General features: G+C 39.9%; 1 protein-coding gene across 3 annotated transcripts in view; it reads right to left on the reverse strand.

Moving 5' to 3' along the window:
* Window positions 1–1,859: 1,859 nt before the first annotated feature.
* NIPAL3 (NIPA like domain containing 3) overlaps window positions 1,860–24,226 on the reverse strand; it is a 90,545-nt gene continuing 68,178 nt past the window's right edge. For all 3 annotated transcript variants that reach the window (XM_069223943.1, XM_069223941.1, XM_069223942.1), the window contains 3 exons: window positions 20,322–20,385; window positions 19,442–19,536; window positions 1,860–10,528 (listed from right to left, as the gene is read on the reverse strand). In XM_069223943.1, coding sequence (XP_069080044.1) covers window positions 10,329–10,528; window positions 19,442–19,536; window positions 20,322–20,385 — 359 coding nt within the window. In that variant the 3' untranslated portion in view covers window positions 1,860–10,328. The remainder of the gene's footprint in view (window positions 10,529–19,441; window positions 19,537–20,321; window positions 20,386–24,226) is intronic.

Raw genomic sequence — 24,226 nt, forward strand, 5'->3', positions numbered from 1 at the left:
GGGGAAAAAAAACAAGAAGTAAAGCAATTCAGATGGTCAGGTAGTTTAGATTAGTTGGCATATGCTATGCTCTAGGAAGAAAGGTTAAACAACTTCTACAAGGATCCATCAGTTGTCACTGGAAGAGCCAGAGAAAATCCCTCTATCCCTTTTTATACGCTATCAAGACAGGTGTGTAAGTAAACAAAAACTAATGCAAGTCATAAGCAAAACCTTTCTGCTTTGTGTGGGAACCCCCAATCTAATAAAATTAGAGCAAAATACAAAGTAGAAATGACTGGTAAAACCGAACAGTATAATCTTCCACAGCTATGCAGCTTACACACATACATCCCGTAGGCCAGTACATACGCAGTATGCATTAAAATAGCATTCCCTGAAATAAAGATGTAGCAGTGCCCAGCAAAAAATATTTGCAAGTTGACTTAAACAACACTCACAATAGAGAATTGTGCTTCTCAGAAATAGCATCCATTTAATTTTATACAAACTTTTGTATTATATTGTACATTTCTTTATATAACACTTTCCATAACTCCTATGTGGCCTAAAGAGATATTTCTCTTGTTTTCTAATATAATCATTTGTGCTTGTTAAGTAACACTCGTTCAATTGCAGTCTCTCTCAACTTCATTCATCATATTTAATCATTCAGACTTAGTTATAAAGATGTGACAAGAGAAGTGCATAACACCCCAGGATATTTGCCCGTACAAAGCATGGACAATGTACTTATTTATTCTACAGATTACCACTCTCAAGCTACCCCATAGGTCAGTGGACTGTTGTACAAATCAAAATAAGCAAAGAGCACAAAATTGAATTAAAAAAAAAAAAAAAGGAAAAGTCCACAGCAATTAAAAAATGAAATAGCATTCTTTTTTCTATTACGCTATGAAAACCCAAAAATTCTGCAAATGTGGGAATGAATGGCCATCCAAACAACTGTGTGTAAGTTGGCTATTTAGTCCAAACAAACTGATAATGCATTACTGAACCTTTACAATCTCTAACCATTTATTATGTTCCATTTGTAAAATTATTGTGGTCATTTCATTGGTTTGAAGAAACCGCATTTTAAAGAAACATCTTCAGCTGCAAAACCTTCATTACATTTACAAGCTGGCTAAAACACCCAAATATTGTTTGCCCAATAGCTACATGCTTGAAAATATAGTACAGTGAATGGTCATATATCTCCAGTATTTTATAAATTGAGTACATGTACTGGGAAAATATGAGCAAATCCTTAATCTCTTACTAGACTTAGTCATAAATTACGGCACAAGTCATTTCACAATGACTTGGATATAAACAGTGACAGAGCAGACTGCAAATGAATTGAAACACACTGAAAATGGCTGATGCAATGACCATTAAGGTCTTTCATACCAGGGATCCAATTTTAAAAAGGGAAGTTCAATACTGTACCCATGGTGCAGCTCTAAATAATGCTGAAAACCTGTGTATACCAAAATAAATATGCAGGGGAAAATACTTCACTTTCAATTAACCATTATTTTGAACATATAGAATGTATATCAAGACTTTGTAATGGAATTTGATTTTTAAAATCAGATGCTTTTTTCGAAAACTGTGATTTTCCCCATTTGTGTTTAGTCACCCACTGCACCACTGATGTGACTAACAGCTGAGGGATAGTGGGGTTGAGCAAGTAATCATTGTTGTTGAACTACCTAGACTTTAAATTTATTTTTGGAGGTGAGCTCATACTTTCTATGCATCTTTCACGTTCAAAGCTACGCACTGGTTTGTTGTGTTTTCTGAAATCAGTCACCACTTACATTAAGTCTACTTTAAATAAAGATGTTAAATGAGATCGAAAGAGAAACAGAAAGTATATGTTGTAGAATCTTTTACTTTATTTCCTTAATGTCACAGTGATTCCCAAAATAAACTTCAGATAGTACTTGGGATTATGGGTGCCAAACTACACTAAAAACTAACACCAAAACAAAAAATTCTAGCTTGCTGCCGTTTCTTTCATGCTTTAGAAAACATTATGTGAAATGGCTACAAGTTTCCTTCTATGCATGTCTTGGATCATAATGGACTGTACTGTAATCTTTAAATAATTCACTAAAACTTTAACAGGATTGCTATTAGATTAAGATGTTTGCGTATAAATAGGATTGTTTGATTGTCTAATACAGTAGTAACATTCTGCAGTACACAACAGAACTCCCTGGCCACACACTATTTAAAGACAACGGTGTAAATAGCAAAGTAGAAAACTCATCAACTTATTGTATGAAACAATGTAAGTAATAAGGCAAAACAATACATTTACAATATAATGCATAACAACTGTAAAACTGTTGACAGAGACCTAAATCAGCACAAGAGGCTATTTATGTCAACTTATCTAGCAAGTCAATACACTGTACAATTTGGTTTAACCATAATTATTGAAATACATATATACAGAAAATAGGTCACTTTACAATAAAACGAATAACAAGACAATCAACATTTTAACTAAAGTACAACTCTAATGAATGGCAGGTAATTACTAACACAAACTGTCTAATCAAAAAGGCCATTAAAATAACGGCTTTCCATTAAGGCACTGTCATTTGGAAGAGTTCAGAACACTCATTGTTAACAAAGAAGTCTAAACAAAGTATATTGTCCATACCCACTCAATTGAGAAACGTTTTTGGTGGAGGAAAGGAAATGTATGGAGGAGGTGAAGATACGTTGAGGAGGAAATCAGACAAGTAAGAACGTGAAGGAATTAAGACCTGAAGGAAGAAGAGATCCGAGACCACTGACACATTATGTGGAAGGAAGTAAAACATTAAGAAAGAAAAAGTTAGTAGGTATGGAATGTCAACTTGGTGCACGAGGAGAGCTAAAGAAAGCTAACTGAACAAGCGGAGAAAATAAAATTAAATCAAACAGACTGGCGAAAAATAATGAAATGGGTGCTTGGGACGTGGACATAATACCCCTTTTGCAAGACAGGGTGCAGTACAAAGCAGGACTGTTCAAAGCAAGCTGTGGACATTAAAATGTGCAACTGACAAAGACTGCTAAGTTAAATTTATCTACAACGTTTATGATCAGATAATATGAAAACTGCTGCAGGTGACATACAATGAAGGATAATTAGGAAATCCATTGCACACTTGTACCTTGTTAAAAAGGCTTTGAAAATTATACACATTTCTATCATTTTAGAGCAACAAATTCTGGCAGACTGCAGCAAATGCCACTTTAGTTTTAAAAAACACGACTTGAGTTTCCAATTAGATTTGTGGTGTTTCTTTTGCAGGATTTTGTTTTTGCGATAACCACCTTTAAAAATCTTGCTGTAGAATGTATCTTTATATCTTTTGAGTGAAAAATGTCTCGACTGTTCTTTGCAACAATGTTAATTCAAAAGGTGTGACAGCATTGTACAATATAAAGGTGAAACCTGAGCAGAAGCAGCTAGAATATACCGAAAATGAAAACAATGTAGAGCTATTTAGTACAGAATGCCCAGCATCAAGGGAATGTTTGTTATTTGTGTTGTTGCTGCATTGGCCTCAACAGGCTAACAGAACAAGAATCACCTATTCACTTTAACATAACAAAAATGTGCAATTTATTTTTAATACCTTTTCCTTTCAGCGACAGTACAGGTCTTTTCTTCCTGAGACCAAGTTACCATCAGAATATAATTAAGGCTAAAACCAGACAAAGCTAACAGACTACAACGAAAAGCTAGCCAAAATTAGCCATCCACTTACAAAATTATATGCAAAGTAATGATTTCAGAAAGAAAATTAATCAGACCAAGTCTCTCCTTGGCAAAGTTTGTTGCACAGCCCTTGCTAATTTCACGTTCATCCTTTAGGGCAGGAGAACTAATTGAGTTTGGTTACATATGCAGCTGCAATTGAAAACCTAGTGTAAGTCAAGTCTTAATTGCACACTGCTCAAGCAATCAATACCAATTAACAAACCTTAATAGGCTGTTATATGCTGTTTATTAACAGCCCTGCAATTCAACAAAAAGGTAAGGACACATTGGAGGGGACTGGCAGAAACAGCAGCTAACACCTGACCAATGAAGACATCCCTGTCCCCTCATCTCGGCCAACAAAGGTAAACATATTAACTGTCAATGCTTGCTATATATCCCTGTTTCACTCTCACTGAGGACTGAAAGCAAACAAACAGCAATAGCAAGTGCCAGCACGTAGACAGTATAAAATGTTACTCACACATATAGAATGTAAAAATATTACTTTCCAGAGCTCTGACCCTCAATCACAGAAAAGTACAATCAGTAAGGCATCAGCAGTGGCCTAAACATCCACAATGGCCTTTGGAATCAAGGCTTCGTAAGCTGCAAGGAATACCTGTTACTTGCCAAGCAATGTGTGTTGTTAAATTGAATGTATCATTTTCACTTAAAATATAGTCTTTAGAGAGGAAGTCTTCCACGTAAAATACTCTTAAGGCACATAAGCAAAATGCAGAACATATATTATGCTAAATATAACATTTCTGAGATGCAAATACAGGTAAAACAGGAAACACAACTGTACAGAAGGATCCTTATTGGCAGGATTAGAAAAGTAAATTCCTCTTCAGTCTCAAGTAAAGACAACCTCAGCATTCATGAGAATCAAGCAGGCACTGAATGTTTTCTCTCAATGAAAATTTGTTGAGAAACAAAATGTATGCTCTACATAAGAGGAACCCTGCAAACAATACACTTTAGTGTTGGCTCTGCAAAACTAGGTTTATGAACCTATAGAGAAATATTTATGAAGAAATACCATTATGAGCGAACCACTTAGAATTAAGGTACTGATGCCAAATTTTACACTTAAGGCAGTGTAACAGTGATTAGTCCATCTTAGGCTAACTACCCTGCCCACTGACAAGAACATTATCCTGAAAAGAAGGGCTGAGCACTTCAACAATGTTCTGAACAGGCCTTCCTCTATCAATGCCGAATCCATTGACCTCATGCCGCAAGTTGCCATCAACACCTCGCTATCAGAACCTCCAAAGGAATCTGAGATTAAGGAAGCAATTAAGCTTCTCTCCAATGGTAAAGAACCAGGCTCTGACTCCATCCCAGCTAAATTTTACAAGGCAGAGGGACCAGACTTGTTACAGAAGCTCACTGAGTTCTTTCAGACCATGTGGCAACAAGAAGTTATCCCTCAAGAGCTCAAAAATGCCTCTATCGTCCATCTCTACAAGAAAAAGGGAAACAGGCAGTCTTGTGACAACCACAGAGGAATCTTTCTCCTGGTCATTGCCAGCAAAATCCTTGCCAGAGTCCTCCTCAACCGCCTGACTCAACACATGGAAGATGGACACCTGCCAGAGAGTCAATGCGGCTTCAGAGAGGGCCAAGGGACAGTAGACATGATATGTGCAGCACGTCAACTACAGGAGAAGTGCCAGGAACAAAACAGGGGCCATTACACAATGTTCGTGGACCTGACCAAATCCTTGAACACTGTCAGTTGTGAGGGGCTATGGTGGATCACGTAGAAGTTTGGCTGCCCAGGCAAAATCATCAGTATGGTGTGCCAGTTCCACGACGGCATGCTTGCTCTAGTACTGGATGATGGAGACTCCTCCGATGCCTTTCCAGTCACCAACGGAGTCCAGCAAGGCTGTGTAGTGGCACCCACGCAGTTCAGAATGATGTTCTTGGCCATGCTGTCAGATGCCGTCTGCGATGACGAAGAAACCAGCATCAACATCAAATATAGGACTAATGGCAGGTTCTTCAACCTGTGGAGGCTACAGGCCAAGACAAAGGTTGAAGAGGACTCTGTGCGATTTCCTGTTTGCAGATGACTGCGCACTCAACACTGCCACAGAGGCCCAGATGTAGCAAAGCATGAACCGCTTTTCCACTGCCTGCAGAAATTTTGGCCTCACAATCAGTATCAAGAAGACTGAGGTCTTGCATTAGCCTGCACCACATAAGACGTATTCCGGACCAAAAATCACAGCTGAAGGAGAAGTCCTGAAGACTGTTGACAAGTTTACACACCACAGCAGCACACTCTCCAGATCTGTGAACATTGACGAAGAGGTAGACACACGCATCGCCAATGCAAGCTCTGCATTTGGACTGCTGCGTGAGCCAGTGCGGGAGAGGAGATGTGTCAAACTATCCACAACGCTGAAGATGTATAAGGCAGTCGTACCGCCCATACTACTGTATGCCAGTGAGACAAGGACTTTGTACGAACGCCATGCCAAAAAGCTGAATCACTTAACATAAACTGCTCAAGAAGGCTGCTGAAAATTACCTGGCAGAACGAAGTCCAAGAAACACAGATGTCCTCTCTCAAGCTGGTCTGCCAAGTATCTACACCCTGCTGAGGAGAGCCCGTCAGGAGGGCTGGCCACCTTGTACGTATGCCAGACATACGCCTCCCCAAAAGACTGTTCTATGATGAAATTGCGGAAGGCAAACGCACACAAGGTGGGCAGAAACAGTGATTAAAGGACACGCTGAAAGTCTGAAGAGCTTTGGCATTGACCCACACTCCTGGCAAACCCAAGTACAAGACCGCCCTACCTGGCAAAGCTGCGTCAGCAAAGGCGCTACCTCCTACGAGCAGAGCAGGACTGCAGAGGTGCAGAAGAAGCGTTAGCTGCACAAATTCATAGCCAACTCTTTGCGAACCAATCCAGCAGACCACTTGTGCCCGATGTGTGGCAGAGCCTTCCGATCCTGCATTGGACTGATCAGCCACAGCAGGACACACCGTACCCAGTCAACCTACTCAACGTGATGTCCTTGGTCATAGTTGACAATGACGGACGAACAACATATTTGCATTTACAAGGACTCTTTATGACAGTATTTTTTTACAAAAGATTTCATTCAAACATTGGTCCTGCAAATGGAACTCTTTTTGGACTATTTGGAGAAAAATCCCATACTCGGCTGCAAAGGCATTTCTGGGCATCTAAAACAAAAAAAGCTCTAAAGATTAAAATACTGATAAGCTACCATAGTAGCAGGTAAACAGCAGTATTCAGATGTAGAAGGCAGTGCAGAAAAGCTTCTGATCCATATAAAGCAGGCTGAATGAGCACATATGCATACGGCAAAGAGAGGTCCACATGTCAAAAAGAGGCATTCAAAGAGATCTGCCTCCTAAGGTCTCGTAACTTAAGAAGGTATGCTTAAATGATGGAGTTCTTACTTATCCTCACAACAAGAGTACAGAGGGTGTCAACAGAACACTGGTTACAATCATGCAAGTAGCACAATGAAAAAAAAAAAAACTTGATATCTTGGTAATGTGCACCACTGTCTCAAAATCACAAAGATTTCCTAAGCTTTTTTCCAAATGGAATTGTGCATATGTGAACTTGGTGAACACAACAAGAATTGATTTTGGGTGCAGACACAGTGACAGAGGCACCACTGTTAACTTACAGGGGTGTTCAGTGTTGAAGCTAATTAAGTGATACTTTATCTGTTGCTGACAATTAGCAACACCAGAACCTCCTAAGGCAGCTTTGAGGACATCTGGGACCTCAATGCCTAATGCTATAGAGGATTGAAAGGGATCTGAAGAGAAAACCTTGCATTTATTATCTTAAACTCCCTGTGTTATGATTATCTCCAATGGCCTACAGACAGCAGGACATAACAATCTTTTTTAATTTAAAAAAAGTATGGTTTAAGTTTAAAGGCACTGTTTTCCTTTCAGCAGGTAGAATAAACTTATTTTGTTTGAAACAAAATCTTTTTATTTCTTTGCCTGAAATTTTGATTGTCAAAACATCATAGCCTTCCAGGTCTCAACATCTTCCATGTTTCCAAAATAAGGATAGCAGAAGTCATTTTCCTGCCTCACTGCCTTCCTAGTCACTTGCCAGTAGCAGATATAGCAAAGAGAGCTATTTGTCTCTGTTCAGAGTAAACATATTTTGCTGGACAAAAAACCTGGAAAAACGGTATGGGCTTTATGTGGAGCCCACATTTTGTATTTTCTTTACCATCTTATCCCAGGTTTTGTCATTTAAGAGGGAGAAAGTAAAGGTGCCCTTCAATCCATAGCAGGGAATGCTGGCAGATGAAAACACAGATTTACAGGCTAAACACTTCAGATTTAAAGTTTTGTGAATTGAAGTAATCAATCCAGGCTTTGTTTTAAGACGTCTGAAATTGAGACAAAACAGTACACTTTGTGGCTAGCCTCATTTTTGACAGCTATTTATCTGCCAACAAATAATCCCCAATTCCTCCAATGGGAGCTGTATAAATGATGCGCTTTAAGATTTAGGGCCTCATTATGAGTTTGATGGTCAGACCACTGGACCGCCATGACGGTGGTCTTTCGAACGGTGCCAGGCTAATGATCCTAAGACTGCTGGATTATGAGTTCACCACGGGTCTGGCGTGACTGGCGGAGTAAGGCAGGGAGCAGTATTATGGAGTTTCTGCTGGCCATGCATCCCTACCTGTTGGCACAATGGGTGGACTACACCAATTCAACACATCGTGCATGGGACACAGTGCGCCCCCAAGCCTCCTGGACCACCAAAGTCGTAATGAGGCCCTTAGGCCCATATTTATACTTTTTTAGCGCCGCATGTGCGTAATTTTTTGACGCAAAAGTGCCGCAAACTTGCAAAATACAATTGTATTTTGTAAGTTTGTGCAGTTTTTGCGTCAAAAAGCGGCGCAAACGCGGCGCTAAAAAAGTATAAATATGGGCCCTAATGTTTGTATTATTTAGCATCAAAAAAGTTATGGCATGGCTTAATTTAAGAAAATGTTATTGCGTTGACTACATTAATTTTAGAAAAAGATATCTAACCACTGTCGCCACACACTGTGGGGCTATATGCTAATTAATTATTTTGACCCACTTAGAGGAGATTCCAAAAGTGAAGTGAAACACATATCATGTTAAGCAACGACACAGAGGAAATAAACTCCTTTTTCTAGTTTCTAGCCGCTGGACAGGGCATATTGATTTGCTTAAAGTACAGGATTCTTTTACCTCTTGAGCAATCACTAAAGAAGCAGGAGTCACAATACATGGACATCACATGCCTTTTTTCCAACTACTGCTTGTAGTATCTAACACTTGCCCCACACTACCTACATGTGGCTGACAGTTTGCCTCTGAATGGCTCAATAATGTCTGAATTAACTCGGCATGCTAACAGTGACAGGTGATCCACTATGATAAGGTACGTTAAATCTAACAGGCATGTGAATATTGTTATGACTATCATAGTTTTTATCATCTCATATCCAGCCAATATGGTTACTATCTGCTAATATTTGGAACAGTTACTAACATGCAGTTACTAGTATTTTACAGCTCAGTTTCACAATAGCTGTTAGTGGCAAAAGACCTTAGCAGCAGTTCTCAAAATAGTGGAATTTACTCAACAAGAGTTTCATGTGTAAACAATTATTATGAGCTGTAAAAGGATCCAGGTGTGTATATAAAGGTATGCATGGCATCATTAAGTCACAATTTCTAATTTATATTGCACTAGAGATACTCCATAGAACAATGTATAACATATAGATAAACAGAACAAAAGTGCATCAAAATGGATACACAAAGAGCATTTCAACACAAAGAACTATGTTACAGCCTTGCCACACAATTATACACGCCTAACCACTGTGGTATTTTACCTAATACCAAATGCCACAAAAATAGTTTCTGCCACTTCAGAAAAGTCAGTAGTCTCTTCAAATACAGTGCATGTTTTTGTACTTCTGAAACAATGTAGAGCAACACCCAAGAGAAGCAGGATTACAATGGGTGACAGTTTATTAATGAACGGTCACAAGTGAGGGCCAAACAAACAGGCCTGCCCTTCGCAGAAAATGCACCCCTTGAAGAGGCAATGAGGGCGATACCCAAACGTTAGTCAGATCGGAAAAGAATGGTTGATATTATGGAGTATAGGTCCAGTCTAAAAAATCCGAAGAGAGCATACACACAAAAAAGAGAAAAAGCTAGAAACAAAAATGAGTGGGTTACAGAGTAAACTAAGAGAAAGGATAATGCAAAAGGTCTAAATGCAAAATCAAAGCCACACCTTTGAAAGCTGAATTCACAGGTTTATGGTAATCTTATGGCTCCCAAGGTTTGCAACAAGTTGGAAATATTTAAGAGCTAACTAGTGGTATAGGTCTCAACTGTTTAATACATACATTTATAAAGAGGCTTTGGTATTTTATGCCAAAGCTATATATTACTCAACTCATGGCTTAATTTAAGAAACATGGCAAGGAAAATTGCAAATAAATACGTTTTATAAAAAAGAAAAAGTAGTTCCCAACAGTCTCATTCCTTTTTATTATGATCTAAATCATGCTGAAGAGTTCCTGAAGGCCCTGTGACATTGTGTTGCTCCTGTACGACCGGCAGGGTAGCAGTTGCATATAATTCCGATAAACTGTCATTGCTTGCAAGAGCACCATATGAAAAGGAGTTGCTGAGGTCTGGCTGAATTGCACTCCCAGTGTCATACAAATTATTCAAATCTAAAGAGAGAAACAAAAATATATTATGATAAATCAAGCAGCATTAGACAAGTTTTATTCCTGTTTTACTCCAATATTAACTTGTACAAGACAGCTGCTAGTCAGGCGTGTTTCAATGAAGACTAAGGCCAGTGGTAATACAATAATCCATTTGGCTGTATGACGTTTACAGGAAAGTGGGTATTAAGAGCTGTGTGGGAACACCTTACTTCAGAGATCCTCCCCCCTCACTATTTTTGCCAGGGAAATCATTGGAAGAATTTGCAGCAGATTATAGGCTGGAAAGGGAGAAACAATATGCAAGAATTGAGTGAAAAAACATATTCGGCTGTATCTCCCAATTCAGAGTGAAAGTTCTGGCAAAACAGACCAAAAAAACTTAAAAACATCTTACTTACCTTAGGTAATGCCTTTTCTAGTAGATACTATCTAACTGCAGATTCCAAATCTTGTAAATTTCCCCAGGCACCAGGCTGGATCCAGAAATCTTTTTTTTTTTTTAGCAATTTCCTTGTACGCTGTAAGGTGGTATTGTGTGGGTCGGAATCAGATCCATCCCAACTCGGATGTGATACTAAGGCCCTTACATCTGCGTATCCTCTGTGCTGATGTCAGTTCCTTTCAGATCTGTCAGCGCCATCAGACCCAGAGACATCAAATCAGATAGTGTGTGCAGATCTTTAGTTTGCCATGATATTAGTGGACCAAATTAGTCCATTCCACACAGTGGGGAGGTGGTTGCATCAGTAAGGAATCTGCAGTTAAAGTCTATACTAGAAAAGGTTTTACTAAAGGTAACTTGTTCTTATGATTATGGACTTCTAACCATATATTCTTCACCTTGTGAATAGATACCAAAGGAATACACCTCCCTTGGTAGTGGGCCTGTGGAATGGCTCCGACCAGAAACTCCTGTAAGACTGACTGGGCAAAGTGCTGATCATGTTGTACCACGATTCAGCAAGGAATGCTTGGTGACTGTGTGGAGGGACGCCCACGTAGCAGCCTTACAAATATCCATGACTAGCACACTGTGTGCCAGTGCAGTAGAAGCAGTCTTCGCTATGGTGGAGTGAGCACATGCATACCTGCTGGGGGCTGTTTGTTGGCTGGTCTACAGCAGGTCACAAATCAGCTCACTGGAGATTGTCTTCTGAGCTGCTTTTTCTTTCTGCCCGACAATGAAACTGACAAAAAGTACTCTTTGATCTAATCGACATCGAAATTGAGCGTTCTTTTTGTTTCGAAGTGATGAAGCCGTTCTTCCTTCTTGTTGGGGTGAAGTGTTGGATAGAAGGAACTAGATTCCCCAAGGTGGAAGGGCATGACTACTTTGGGTGGAATGCCATTTTTTGTGTGCAGAGGACTAATTTGTCCGGGAAGAAACAGGTTTATAGAGGTACCATGGACAATGCATGGAGCTCACGCGCCTGGCCGAAGTTATGCCATTGAGAACTGCTGTCTTGTACTGTGATGCATTTTTTAAGAGGCACGTGGAACAGCCTCTTAAAAAACGCATCACATTAGGTGACTTGAAGAAGGATCATTGATCAGGTAAATGTTCAAAGGCTGAAAGGTAACCTCTATTGCCACAGCAAGGCCTTGCTGGCCTAAATACAAATAATACAGGAGAATATCTGACAGTTATGCACGCATGGGTTGAATGTCTGTGCAGAAACACCCGGCAACAAACTTATTTCACTTGGCTGTTAGACTGTGCAGGCTCAGGTGCAAAACTTTACCCACCTACTCTGACATGAGGTGCTCCTGAAGGGGCAGCTGGACTGGAGGACATGCTCATGGCCAGAAGTTCCAGGGACTATACTAGACTCTCCCATCCTGGAGCCACTACAATGACTTGTGCACGGTCTCTCTTGATCTCTTTGAGTACTCTGGACAGGAGAATGAGGGGTGGAAAGGCCTATAGAACTCCCTACCCCCAATGTAGTCCGAAGTAAGGCTGCTTTGGGAACTCCAGTGTACAAACATTTTGACACTGCACATTCTCTGCAGTGGCGAATAGATAGAAACAGGGTTTTACCCATTGCTGAAAGATGCCCTGTGTCACCTTCCATTAGGCAACGTTGGCCGAGTTTGTCTGCCCAGTCGTTTAAAGATGCTGCCAGGGGATGAGCAATCAAGAAGATGCACTCAGAGTTCAGCCACTTTCAGAGGTGCTGAGCCTCCCAACATAGGACCCACAACCTCACTACTTCTCTTTTTGCTGCACACATTTGTGAACATCTTAGGTGCAATGGGGAGGCCAGAGTGAAGCATGGAGTATTGAAAGTGATCTTGGCCTACCTGACACCAACAATAATGTCTGTGGAACTGTAGGATGGAAATGTGAAAATGAGTGCAGCAAGTTCAGCGCTATCATCCAGTCACCTGGATCTAGGGCAGAATGAACTTGGGCCAGAGTAAACATTCCGAACTTGTACTACAGGAGGAAGAAGTTCATGGGGGGTAAGTCCAGGATAGGGTAGAGGCCAACATCCTTTTCAGCACCAGGAAATAACGAAGGTAACAGTAAGGTGTTATGGAAAAGAAAGTCTAAACTCCTTAGAGTATGGGCAGGTGGTCCCACAGGAGGTGTTGCAGTGTTGTTGGCATGTATGGAGGACACGACAGCAACAGTAGGGAGTTCCACGATTTTGAGTACCAATTGGTCAGAGCTCTTCCATCAGGGGTGAGGTGAAAGGTGACTTTACCTCCTACTGGGTGATCATGTGCTGCCAAGGATAAATTAAGGCAGATTTGCGGCAGCTGCTGGAAGAGGGCCGGTGTTTGGGAAGTACAATGCTCCTGGGGCCCTGGAAGCTGTCGGCCTGCTCCCCAACCTCTACTTCAAAAGGACTGGGAGGCCTGTTGGTGCTTAGGCACACACTGATGCTGCCTCTCCATATACACCTTACCACAGCCTGGGCGAAAGGGGCGTGGTTGTTGGATCAACTGCAAACCAGGCTGAGCTAGGCCCAGAGATTGGACAGTGGCCTTGCTCTCTCTAAATTTGTCTGAGGCCGAATCAGCCTTATCTACAAAACATTTTGAGCATCAAAGGGAATGTCCATGAGGGACTGCAGTACATCCAGTTAAAAGCCTAGGAAGCAAATCCAGGCATGGTCCTGACTGCATCATGTCCAGACCTCAGCAGATGGTGTACATTGCTGTATGTTAACCATCTAAGATTAGGTGTTGTACATTTTATCTAATCTATTCTGGGACATCTGGCTACCCTGTCGCCCAATGTGTGTGAGTACCTGGCCATAAGGCACAAGGTGTGGACTGTTTGGAGGACAAGGTTAGTGCTGGAAAATACTTGTTTTGCAAATGTTTCCATTCATTTGGATTCCCTGCCCAGCGGAATGGTTGGGAATAAATAGGAGTTGAGAAAACTGGAGGATGCTTGTACTACCAAGCTTTCTGATGAGTGGTGCTGGAACAGAAAGTTGGTGTCTCAACGGGCAGGTCTATGCTGTCTCACCACAAGTCTGTTGACTAGATGGCAAGATCCTGGTTTTGCCTAGGTGCCCGTCAGAACATCACTGAAAACCTCTTTAAAAGGGAACAATGGTTCATGGTTGGTCGGGACCAGATTAAGAACCTCAGTTCGCACAGTGCTTTTTATTTCCTGCATAGTGAAGGGGGAGTGGTTACGGGCTTCTGCCAAGCTCCTGATCACTTTAGCGAAGGAGGCGGAGCCTTCAGTAACAATCGCCTGGTTTGAAGGGGATAACCCAATGTCTGATGAGTCTAGGGAATATTCAAAGACATTCCCTTCTTCATGAACATCCCCCTCATTGTCACCATCATCAACTTCATACTGCTGAAATGTTTCTGGGTTGGAATGGGTATAATGTTGTGGTACAAAGGGTAGGGGCTGGGTTTCTGAGTCTAGCAAACTGATCTGATCCGAATCCGACCTCTGTGACGTCGGTACCAGTATTAAGTATTGGGCCGATGGGGTTGGTCGCTGGCATCTGCATCAGACCTGGACCCGGATCTGGAACTGGCAGTGCCAAGCTTGTTGAAGGTGCGACCTCGGACAGAGGTTGAGTGGTGTGGTCAGCGCAGGGCTGCCAACTGGGAGCCACCTCAGATCCTTGGGGCCCGAAGACGCCCTAGTGGGATTCGGTGGGATATCAAACATTTTTGATACGGCCTCTTGTTACAGATGTATCTCATCCGCTCTTGCTCTCCACTGGGGAAGGAGGTTAAGTTGCAGAACTTTAGGAGTTTGTTTCATTGAACAGTTCCCTGGCCTGTAGTTAGTCAGAACATCGTGCGACTCTGAACGATGCGAGATGTGCGATGCCAAAATTCTATATTTGGACTTTTTATGTTTCTTATGCGATCTTCTGGACTTACTGGAGCTCTTGCTTCGATTTGGACACTCATATGAGCGGCCTCAGGTACAAGAACTGTACTTCGAATGGAACCACTTTTTCCTGCCTCTTCTTCCTTCAATGATGGTCAATGTGGGCCTCTCAGTTGCAAATGGCCTGGCAGTTCATCCACACACAGCAAAGACACAACGCCAAGTCAGACAGTGTGGGCCACTGCCTTCTGTCAGTAATGGTTACAACAGTTTAACCCTTGTTGTTTTAGGGTTCATGTCCACATAATGTTAGAAACTAAATCACTAAATCTGTTTAACAAAAGTCTGTAAAGCAGACAGATTGCTAACTCCGGTTCCACATCAGGAGACATGGATAGAAATAAAGTGATGTCTTCATGTGGAGGTGACACATAAAAAGGGGCCTCAATGTCACATCTGGGGTAGGATGGATGCAATGCCACCTAATGACCTGTGAGGGAATTGCTCCAAAACTTTTCAGATCCACTCTGGCACCTCAGGAAGTTCAGAAGGTGAGAAATCTGTAGTTAGAAGTCTCCATCAGAAATTACAAAAGCTTCTGTATCAGTAATGCTGGATGCAGGATTACCAATGCGTTTTTTTCTGCACAGCCTCTAATGAGGGCTTTGATGTCATCAGAGACACTATGGCCCTTATTTTGACCCTGACGGTCTTTTAACCGCCAGGGTTAATGTGGTGGTATCACTGAGTGTGGCGCGGTATGAACCACAGGGCCGGAGATGTGCATCTCCAACCCAGCGGTGCACACAATACCGCCAGCGGTATTATGAGCCTGCCTATCGCCATGCTTTCCGCAGCGGTACCACTGTCACAAAAACCATGGCGGTAGATCACCAGTGACACGGAATTTCTTCCCTGTCACCAGTAGAAGGCTCCCTCACCTCCCCAAGCAATCACCCAACCCTCTGTCCTAACCCCCAAGAATCAAAGCACCCTCCCCAACCGCCACCCCCACTAGAATCACAGTGCCCCCTTCAACTCCTCAATCATCGCAATTATGCGCACACACACCCATACGCACCACGCATACACCCATGCACCACCACTTAGATACACACATTCACAATCTCACTCATCCATACACGCATTTACTCACACATACTCACACGCATACACATGCAGACACGCACTCACTGCAACATACATTCATGCATTCACTCACATGCACACAAGCATGCATACACAACACTCACAAATTCACACACACATTCACACACACAGGCAGACACCACACACAACACCCCTTCTCCCCTGTTGGATGCCCAACTTACCTTGTCCAGCGAGGTGGTCGTCCGGCAGGGACAGAAGGGGCACTGCTACTGCCAGCAGGACACATATTAATGGCCATAATGGGGCTGGTGGCGTCCTCCTGGTGGGGCAGTGCAGGTGGTAGCACCTCACCCGCCAGCATAGCTACTGCTGGTTTTCACCCTAATTGTGGTGGAAATCCGGCAGTGACCATATTTTGGCGGGCGGAAGACCACCAACACTGGCGGTCTTCTGGTGCCCATGGCATCGGTGGTCTTGGGAAAAGATTGCCGATGTCACAATGAGGGTCTATGTTTGAGTTTCTCATTTTCATGTAAAACTCAATGCATTCAAGGAGTTGTAGTACTGCTTCATGAAAAATTAACCTAAGGAATGCTTATGTATTACAGTGGCTTCTACAATCAAACTATGATGTCCCTAATGACAAAGCCACTTGATAACCTCTCTCAAAGCACATAGTGGAGAGATTTGTTGGGTAGGCTAAAACCAGATTATAAACTAGCAAGCAATCACAGTATATATTATATTCATGAAAAGGAACTACACAGATTACCTTGCCAAACAACATTCTGCATAGTTATGTTCCCTGCAAAAAGACATGCTTGTTGCTCAGCTAACTGTGGCATCTGTGTTTGTGGCTGCTATGATGATAAAATGGACTGCTACTTCTGTCTGATCTTATTCTTGAAGCCAAATATAGGAGTGTTCCGGAGACAGTCCCTCATTAGTATTCAGACCTCTATTCTGTTCCTTAAATCAAGTTACTTTAAAGGTTCATATCCTTGCCTCGGATTCTTCACTGGCACAAGTGGAAGATTACAGAAAAAAAGTTGGTTGGCTGGAGCAGTGTGATTTGGTCATGCCAGGGTTTTGTAGGAACAGTAATGTTTTAAAGCATGTATGGAGGCAGTAGACAGATCCTTTTTACTGCAATAAATCAACTCACAATGCTGAACCCCTGTTGTAGGACAGAAGGGAAAAGAGTTCAGAATCATTTGCCACCCTTTACTGATCAATGAGTACAAAGCAAAGGGTAATAGATGAATATGATACAATGATAATACAGGTTGGATGCCAGCTAAAATAAAAAAATTAACTAGTTTCAAGACAACTTTCTATGTTGAGAGCAATGTCCTCAAGAATCTATGAATAATTATAAGACTGAGTTACAAGCATTAGATTCCTTGTATAAATGTACATCTTTCTTTGATGAGATGCTGAGGGTTCAACTGGTTTACAAAACCAATAACAGAAAACTTCAAGCAAAATTATTATTACCTAATAATGTAACTCGAAGCAACTGAAGAAGGAATAAAAGAACTGATAAAAACAGAAGTTATTAAAGAAGTCATTTATGTAACGATAGGCTCCGACAGGTCCAAGCAGTTGAATAAAGATGTAAAGGAAAAATATGAAGCAAGCTGTAAAAGTAGAGTGTGTGTTTCTTACAGATTTGGGATAAAGGGGTATGTGGCAACCCATAAAGCACATCCTGCTTTGGGTCTGTTATTAAGGAAATGTAGAGGAAACTATAATTTTGTTACAGTTTGCAAGGGGTAATGGATGAGAGAAAACAGAAATAATAAGAAGAGAAGGGTAAGGCAGGAGGACTACGAAGCACTTCCACAAGAGTTTGTTTTGGAGGCAACGGAAATTGGACAGATTAATAAGGATGTTCCACCCTGCACTATGAAAGCAGATGGAATAAATTTATTTACATATGATGGCCGTTTCCGGTAAAAGATGCACTCTGGTGGAAGATGATCAATTAAATTCTGTGATTATAAATTGTATTCTCAGGATATTTGGTTTAAGGGGTACAGGAATAAACCGTTGGTGATTACTTTAGATCCTAATCATTCCTATCAGGATTTTGGGTAGAGTGAACAATTAATCTTGGTGGAAGACAAGAGTGCAGTTGGTGCTGGGGAGAAATATTTCCTAAGGAGAAGGGAGATTCCGACCAGGGAACCACAACTAGACGCTGACTGCCCTGTTGCAGATGCTGATCCAAATCACAGGCCTTTGCTCAGGCATGAGGGTTGATGTCCTCCCGGGGAACCTGAAAGGCAGGCTTAGAACTTAACATGCTCTGCTCAAAATAGAACTTAGATGAGAGAACGTAATCTAGTAGCACTATGCTAGCGTTATTTCTATGTTTCACTCTCCTCGTTACTATTTCAATCCTACTGTGTTGTATGGTTCTGGTTATTGCGGCTCACGCCTTGTTATCTATAATGCAGTTGTTTTATTAAATCAATCTATAAAACTTAAACTGCCTCTGTCATTTGTAAGCCTGCTAAAATGTTTTCAACGCACAAGCATATTGAAAAACAGAGCAAGTCCCAAAATACAAGTTAGAAATGTTCATACTTCTAAAAGAGCTTTCATGAGGATGGTACTGGATATGCTATGTGATGAGAGTATAATAGAGAAATGAGAAGTCTCAGAGTAGCTGTCCCATGTTGTCATAGCTTGGAAAGTTAACGGAGAGCCTGGACTACGGCAGATTTATGTAACCTCAATAAATAAATGTGGGTAGCCCACTACCATTTACCAAATATTTTTGACATGCTTTATAATTTAGGAGGTAATTAAGTATTCAATACGTTAGATCTGTCATCAGCATATCCCCAAGAGGTATTGTATGAGGGTGCAAAACATGTAACGTTATTTCTCACACCCGAAGGGACTTGTAGGTATAGAAGGAAGACGTCTGGCTTAGTTTCAGTGTATGATACTTTCCACAGACTTATGCATTTACATTTTATTTTAAAGTTGCTTCTCATTTTTTGTACTGTTCATGAAGAACATGATAGTATTCTAAAAAAGGAGTTGTCCATACAGGAAAAGTGCTGAGTTAGCATAATGAATAAGAAATGCAGAATTACTGAACATTAGTTGTACAGTACAAGAGAAGAGGGTTGGTACCCTAAACAGGTTTGAGTAAAGTGATCAAGTTAGATTTGTGGATTTGTATCTAACAAAGTCCACATTAGAAATCTGCTAAAGAAAACCGTGAAGTACGAAGAGAGTGATTAATGCAAGTAATAAATTATATAACTCAAATATCTAAGGATTGTCCTGGGGTAAGAACCCTTGCATATGTTCATTTCACCATTTTACTTACTGAAAATGAGAATGCTATAAAAGGAGTATGCCAACCATTCTATCTTTTAGGAGAGTAGAATACGCAAAGCCTATGTACTTGTAAACTCATGACATATAATTGATCATTTTGTGCCTCATTCCCCATTTGCACTTACTGGGCAAAGTATCCAATGAAACATAGGGTTCGAAAGCTCTCAACTTCTTCCTGGTTCTCGTAATAAGGAAAACACCTACGTAAGCAATGAGGCATCTGCGAAAAAAACAAAATAGATGAGTATGTTTTAAAATATGAAACTAATGTGTCTGCCTATTGCTCTAACGGCCCTGTCCATCATTTCTTAAGAAAGACCTGATCCCCATTTCAGACTGCCACATAATCAATAATCATGCTGTATACTTTTCCCTATATCTGTCAGTTTGTGGGCATCACCCATCCTATTGAATGTTTTGCCTTTCATGATTGCCATATCTGTTTCAATATATTTTTCCTATCAAGCATGCTGAATATTGAATTCACCTGTACTGTTAATATTTTGTTACTTTAATTTACCTTTTGAGTACATTTAAATCCCCAAAACCATGAGTTAAGCAAAATAAAGTCCTCATGTAATGTAACGTTAAAATAAATAGAGTGATGACAATAATGCTTGGTCGTTACTTTTATAAACAATCAAAAAGTTTAAAAAACACATTTCAGTATAAAAAAGATCAAATGCATACTAATCCTCACAGAAGTACAGAAATGATAGTGAATTGTATTTAGTAAAGTTATTTACAAACACTCGACTTGGGGATCCTGGAATCAGGAGTAAAAGCAAAATGTACATATCTACAAACTAATATAACAGAATCCTGGCATATTCACAGACTTCAGCTACAACACTACTTAATCCTTACACCCTCTGCTTCTCGGTGTGCTTGAGTTCATCAGTAAGAGACATTTCCTTACATACACGAGTCCCATTTTATGCAGGATTTAATGCATGGACTTTCAGGAAATGCGGTCTTTCAAATACAGCAAGAGAATCTACTTACCCAAGTGCAAATAAACATATATGAAGAGCATCTGCATCTTGGAAGTCCATGTAAAATACTGCTCCTAAATAGGTGACAGACACATTGAACAAAGTTACTGCCGCCATATAGTAAGTATATATGTATCAGACGCCACTTACAAACAGAATTGAGCACTCACTCCACCACTGGTCATTCCATACATCAAACACTAGGTTCAGAGCCTTTTTTTCTATGGCAATACCATTGTGAGACCAATTGTTAGAAATAATTAACCTGAGCTCATAGGTAACCAGCAGATTGAGCCAAGATATTGAAACCCCTTCAATCTGGTGCCCTGAACAACAACTGCATTTCTTTTCAGTTAAAAAAAAAAAAAATTTCAACTCTTGTCTCCAAAACATTCATTAAATATTCATTTCAGGTATGACACTGTGCAGTCTTTTTTTCTATTGCTTTAGCAGGGCTGATTTTAGTAGTGCTGGAGTGCAAACATTACTAATAAAAATTGTTTTATCAAAATATAGTGTGAAATAACATATGTATTAAAAGGCCTATTTGAAATTGTGTATAAATAACTAAAAACGTGTAGCTGATATGGTAGACACCATAAACAACATGTATTAATATTTTTAAAAAAATGTCTAATGAAAATGTATTTTGTTTAATAATAAATGTACTGAAAATTAATATTAATATGTACTAAAATAATTAATATTTTAAATATTATGAAATGTTTTATTCTTCATGATTTAGCGTTGGTTTTATAGGCCTCATGTTTTAGTAATTTTCCAGAGGCAATGGTTTAAAAGTGTTAACTCTGCAAAATGATGTTTTTCTAAGCATCCTGTGTGACTTGCTCACTTTGTAAAAGGTATGTTCTTCTGTTGTAACATTTGTCCGTCTTCCTGGAATGAGATAATGTGTACCCACGAACAATAGTCTTCAGTGCTCACGTATAACCAGCAACAATTGTATTCTACTGCGAAAACTTGTGACCAGGAGCAGAGAAGAAGAGCCAATCGCTGGTGCAGAAAATTAAGAAAGATACTTCTAAAAAGTGGATCATAGGTTATTGGTTGAAATCACCCCATAGTCAAATCAATAGAAGCTTAGCAAGTTGCTTTCTAGGGTTTTAATATAGCAATATTTAGATGATATCAGGGCAGTTATTCATTTACTCTGCTGGTGTAATGATGTGTTATGTCTTTGGCTTTCTGCCACTAACAGTTCAGATACATTAGGCCCAAACTTTACCGACCTGGTTTCCCATTCATAATACTGATACTGTAAAATGAAGACAAGATGCTCAATTGATGAAGACGTCGCTGCTTGATGATTCATTTAGGAGAGGTATAACCAAATGTGCATTTGTCTTTCTAGCAGATTTTGATGTTTTCTCTCTTTAGAAAATCCAACCGCTATTTTTGGTTAGAGCCATAGTCAGATGTTTTCCAAATTAATTTTTGTCTTTTCTCTTCTTTGCATTAAGCCCAAACATTCTTACTGAACTGGAGTAATAGCTAGGGATGCCAAAATCTAAATTCAACTGTTTCACATAAATTGATTGTAAACAATTCATCGGTGATAACTAAATGTATTCTATTTATATCGTTCATCTGTCCTTGTTGTTATTCTGCATTGTGGCTCTTGAATTCTTAATGATAAATATTCTGTCTGGATTAAGATTCTTCCAAAGATCTGGTCAGCCTATGTTGTTCTTATACTTTTATCATTTGGTCTTGCGTTTGATGTGATCTTAGCATTGTTAATCTAAAGGGCAATAAATGTTTAAACTTTATTAAACTGGTGTGGTGACTCATGGCCACATAGGTCATGGGAATATAAATTACTGACTCCAAATTGATTTGAGATTGTTAATGTTGATTGCTAAGAAGTTATCACACTCATATCGGAGTCCAAAGATTCATGTCAACCTCTAAGGGTAATTGATGGTTACCCCATATGTGTCACCTTATGAATAAATTATCAGAAGAAATATAAGCTGACACTCCAACAGTAGTGAGTGGAGTCGATGCACAAGCTCACAAAAGCTGCATGAGCTGTTTTCAGAACTCCATCCACTGACATTTTAATGAAAAAGGAAAAGGAAACCGGTATGCAGTTTGGGGAGGAGTAAGGCAGAAAGGGGGGGATTAGACAGCCACACCACATTTATACAATATAAAATTCTAAAAACAAAGACATTTCAAATAAAATTCAGAACAAAGTTTAGATTGCACAAAAAGACTTGTTTAAGGCTGGGTGCAGGGAGTCTCCCTACATGTTGTTAAAGCTAGAAATACACCCAAAAAATTCTAAAGATATATATATAGGAAAAAAAGAGTTATTTTAGGAAAAAACATAAAATGTTGAGGTTTATGTTTGGAGATCCTTTCATGAGGAGGTTAAATAGCTTTTCAATATATCATGACTGGGGTAACGGTTTTGTTATGCACATATCATTATCCACAACAGTTATGGTATTGTCTTGTATTCTCCTTTTGGGTGCACCTTTTTTTAGCTATGGAAAGGCCAGCAATTAAACTGGAGGAGCCAACGTCAACCCCACTACCATTATACCAGAAACGTAGCTTTGCTTTTAGACCACAACCCTAAATTGTCAGGCAAATATCTGCAATCATTTAACTCTGACTCACATACTGCACACCAAAATATCCCCCACCACACACAGAGTTCACTGGTGCAGTTAGTTATAAAATATCAAATCAACCTCATCACATTGTTTGAAAAGTTAGATGCTAGTGAATTCTATTAGCAACTTTAAACTTCATCACACAGCAGTGTTTAACCTACTTCCTAACATGTTAATATACATCTTATTTCAATGTGACTCACTGAGGCTGTCATCTTTTTAACTTATCAGTGGCTTATCAACTGTCCCCTAATTTGCCATCAAGCTGATCTTACTTTTTGCTGCATAAGGCTTCAGTACACAAAACAACCTTGTATCATTTTGCCTCAATAGGAATTTAAATCCAGATCCATCCCTTGCACGAGCTGTCAAGTAGCCTGGTCTCAGATGTGAATGGAGAAAACCTACTTCATTTAAAGACTGAACATTCACTGGAAATGCCACGTGAAAGTACGAAGTACATGATTCAGTCAATCTATACTGTACAGTTCTATCTTAAAAACTGCTAGTATATAATGAAACAATTACGTTATATAGTCTGATCAAGTGAAGGTATAACTATATAGTTTTGCTCTACCTCCATCCTCAAGTTATCTTTAAGTGAGCGTCCTTGGCTGCTGCTTTAAGTTACAGCAGCTAGTCCACCTGAAAGAATAAAACTTAAGAACATCTGCCATTGTGTCAAAAGACATTAAACACAATGATAAAACAGCAAAATAATGAAACTGTAACTCAGATAAGTCAGTGTGATTAATTGTTTTAAGCAATAACGATTAAAATCCATTAGATATTTAAATGTTAAGCAGAGGAGACAGTAATTGAGCTCTGTCTTGGGTTGAAGTTAGGCTAGTGATAGTGGCAAAGGTTGTCACTGGGGTTTGTAAAAGTTATCGCCAGGCTAATTAGAATTTAATGGTTGTGGTTAGAAACATATTGCTGAGCTAGACTAAAAGCAGAGCTCACGGTAGTGGATTGGTTTACCGTTCAGCCTAAATTTCAGTCTAGGGTTAAAATTAGTGTCTATTACAGGCAGGGCTATTCTTACAGTTGTGGTATAAGATTGGGCTAGGGACAATGTTGGGATGATTGACCTAATTCTGGTATTCACTCTAACATGTTTTTTTAAGATGGATAAGGCAATGTAAAGTCCATTTTTCTTTAATGGCAATTATTTCCTAAACATATTTTTGAGCTTTTAATTATCATTTATAGGAGCTGAAGTCTAGAACTTAAGCTGGCAACTTAGGAACTTGGGGACCCAAAATTGAAT

This window comes from Pleurodeles waltl, chromosome 3_1 (genome assembly GCF_031143425.1).
Source record: "Pleurodeles waltl isolate 20211129_DDA chromosome 3_1, aPleWal1.hap1.20221129, whole genome shotgun sequence".
Taxonomy (NCBI): domain Eukaryota; kingdom Metazoa; phylum Chordata; class Amphibia; order Caudata; family Salamandridae; genus Pleurodeles; species Pleurodeles waltl.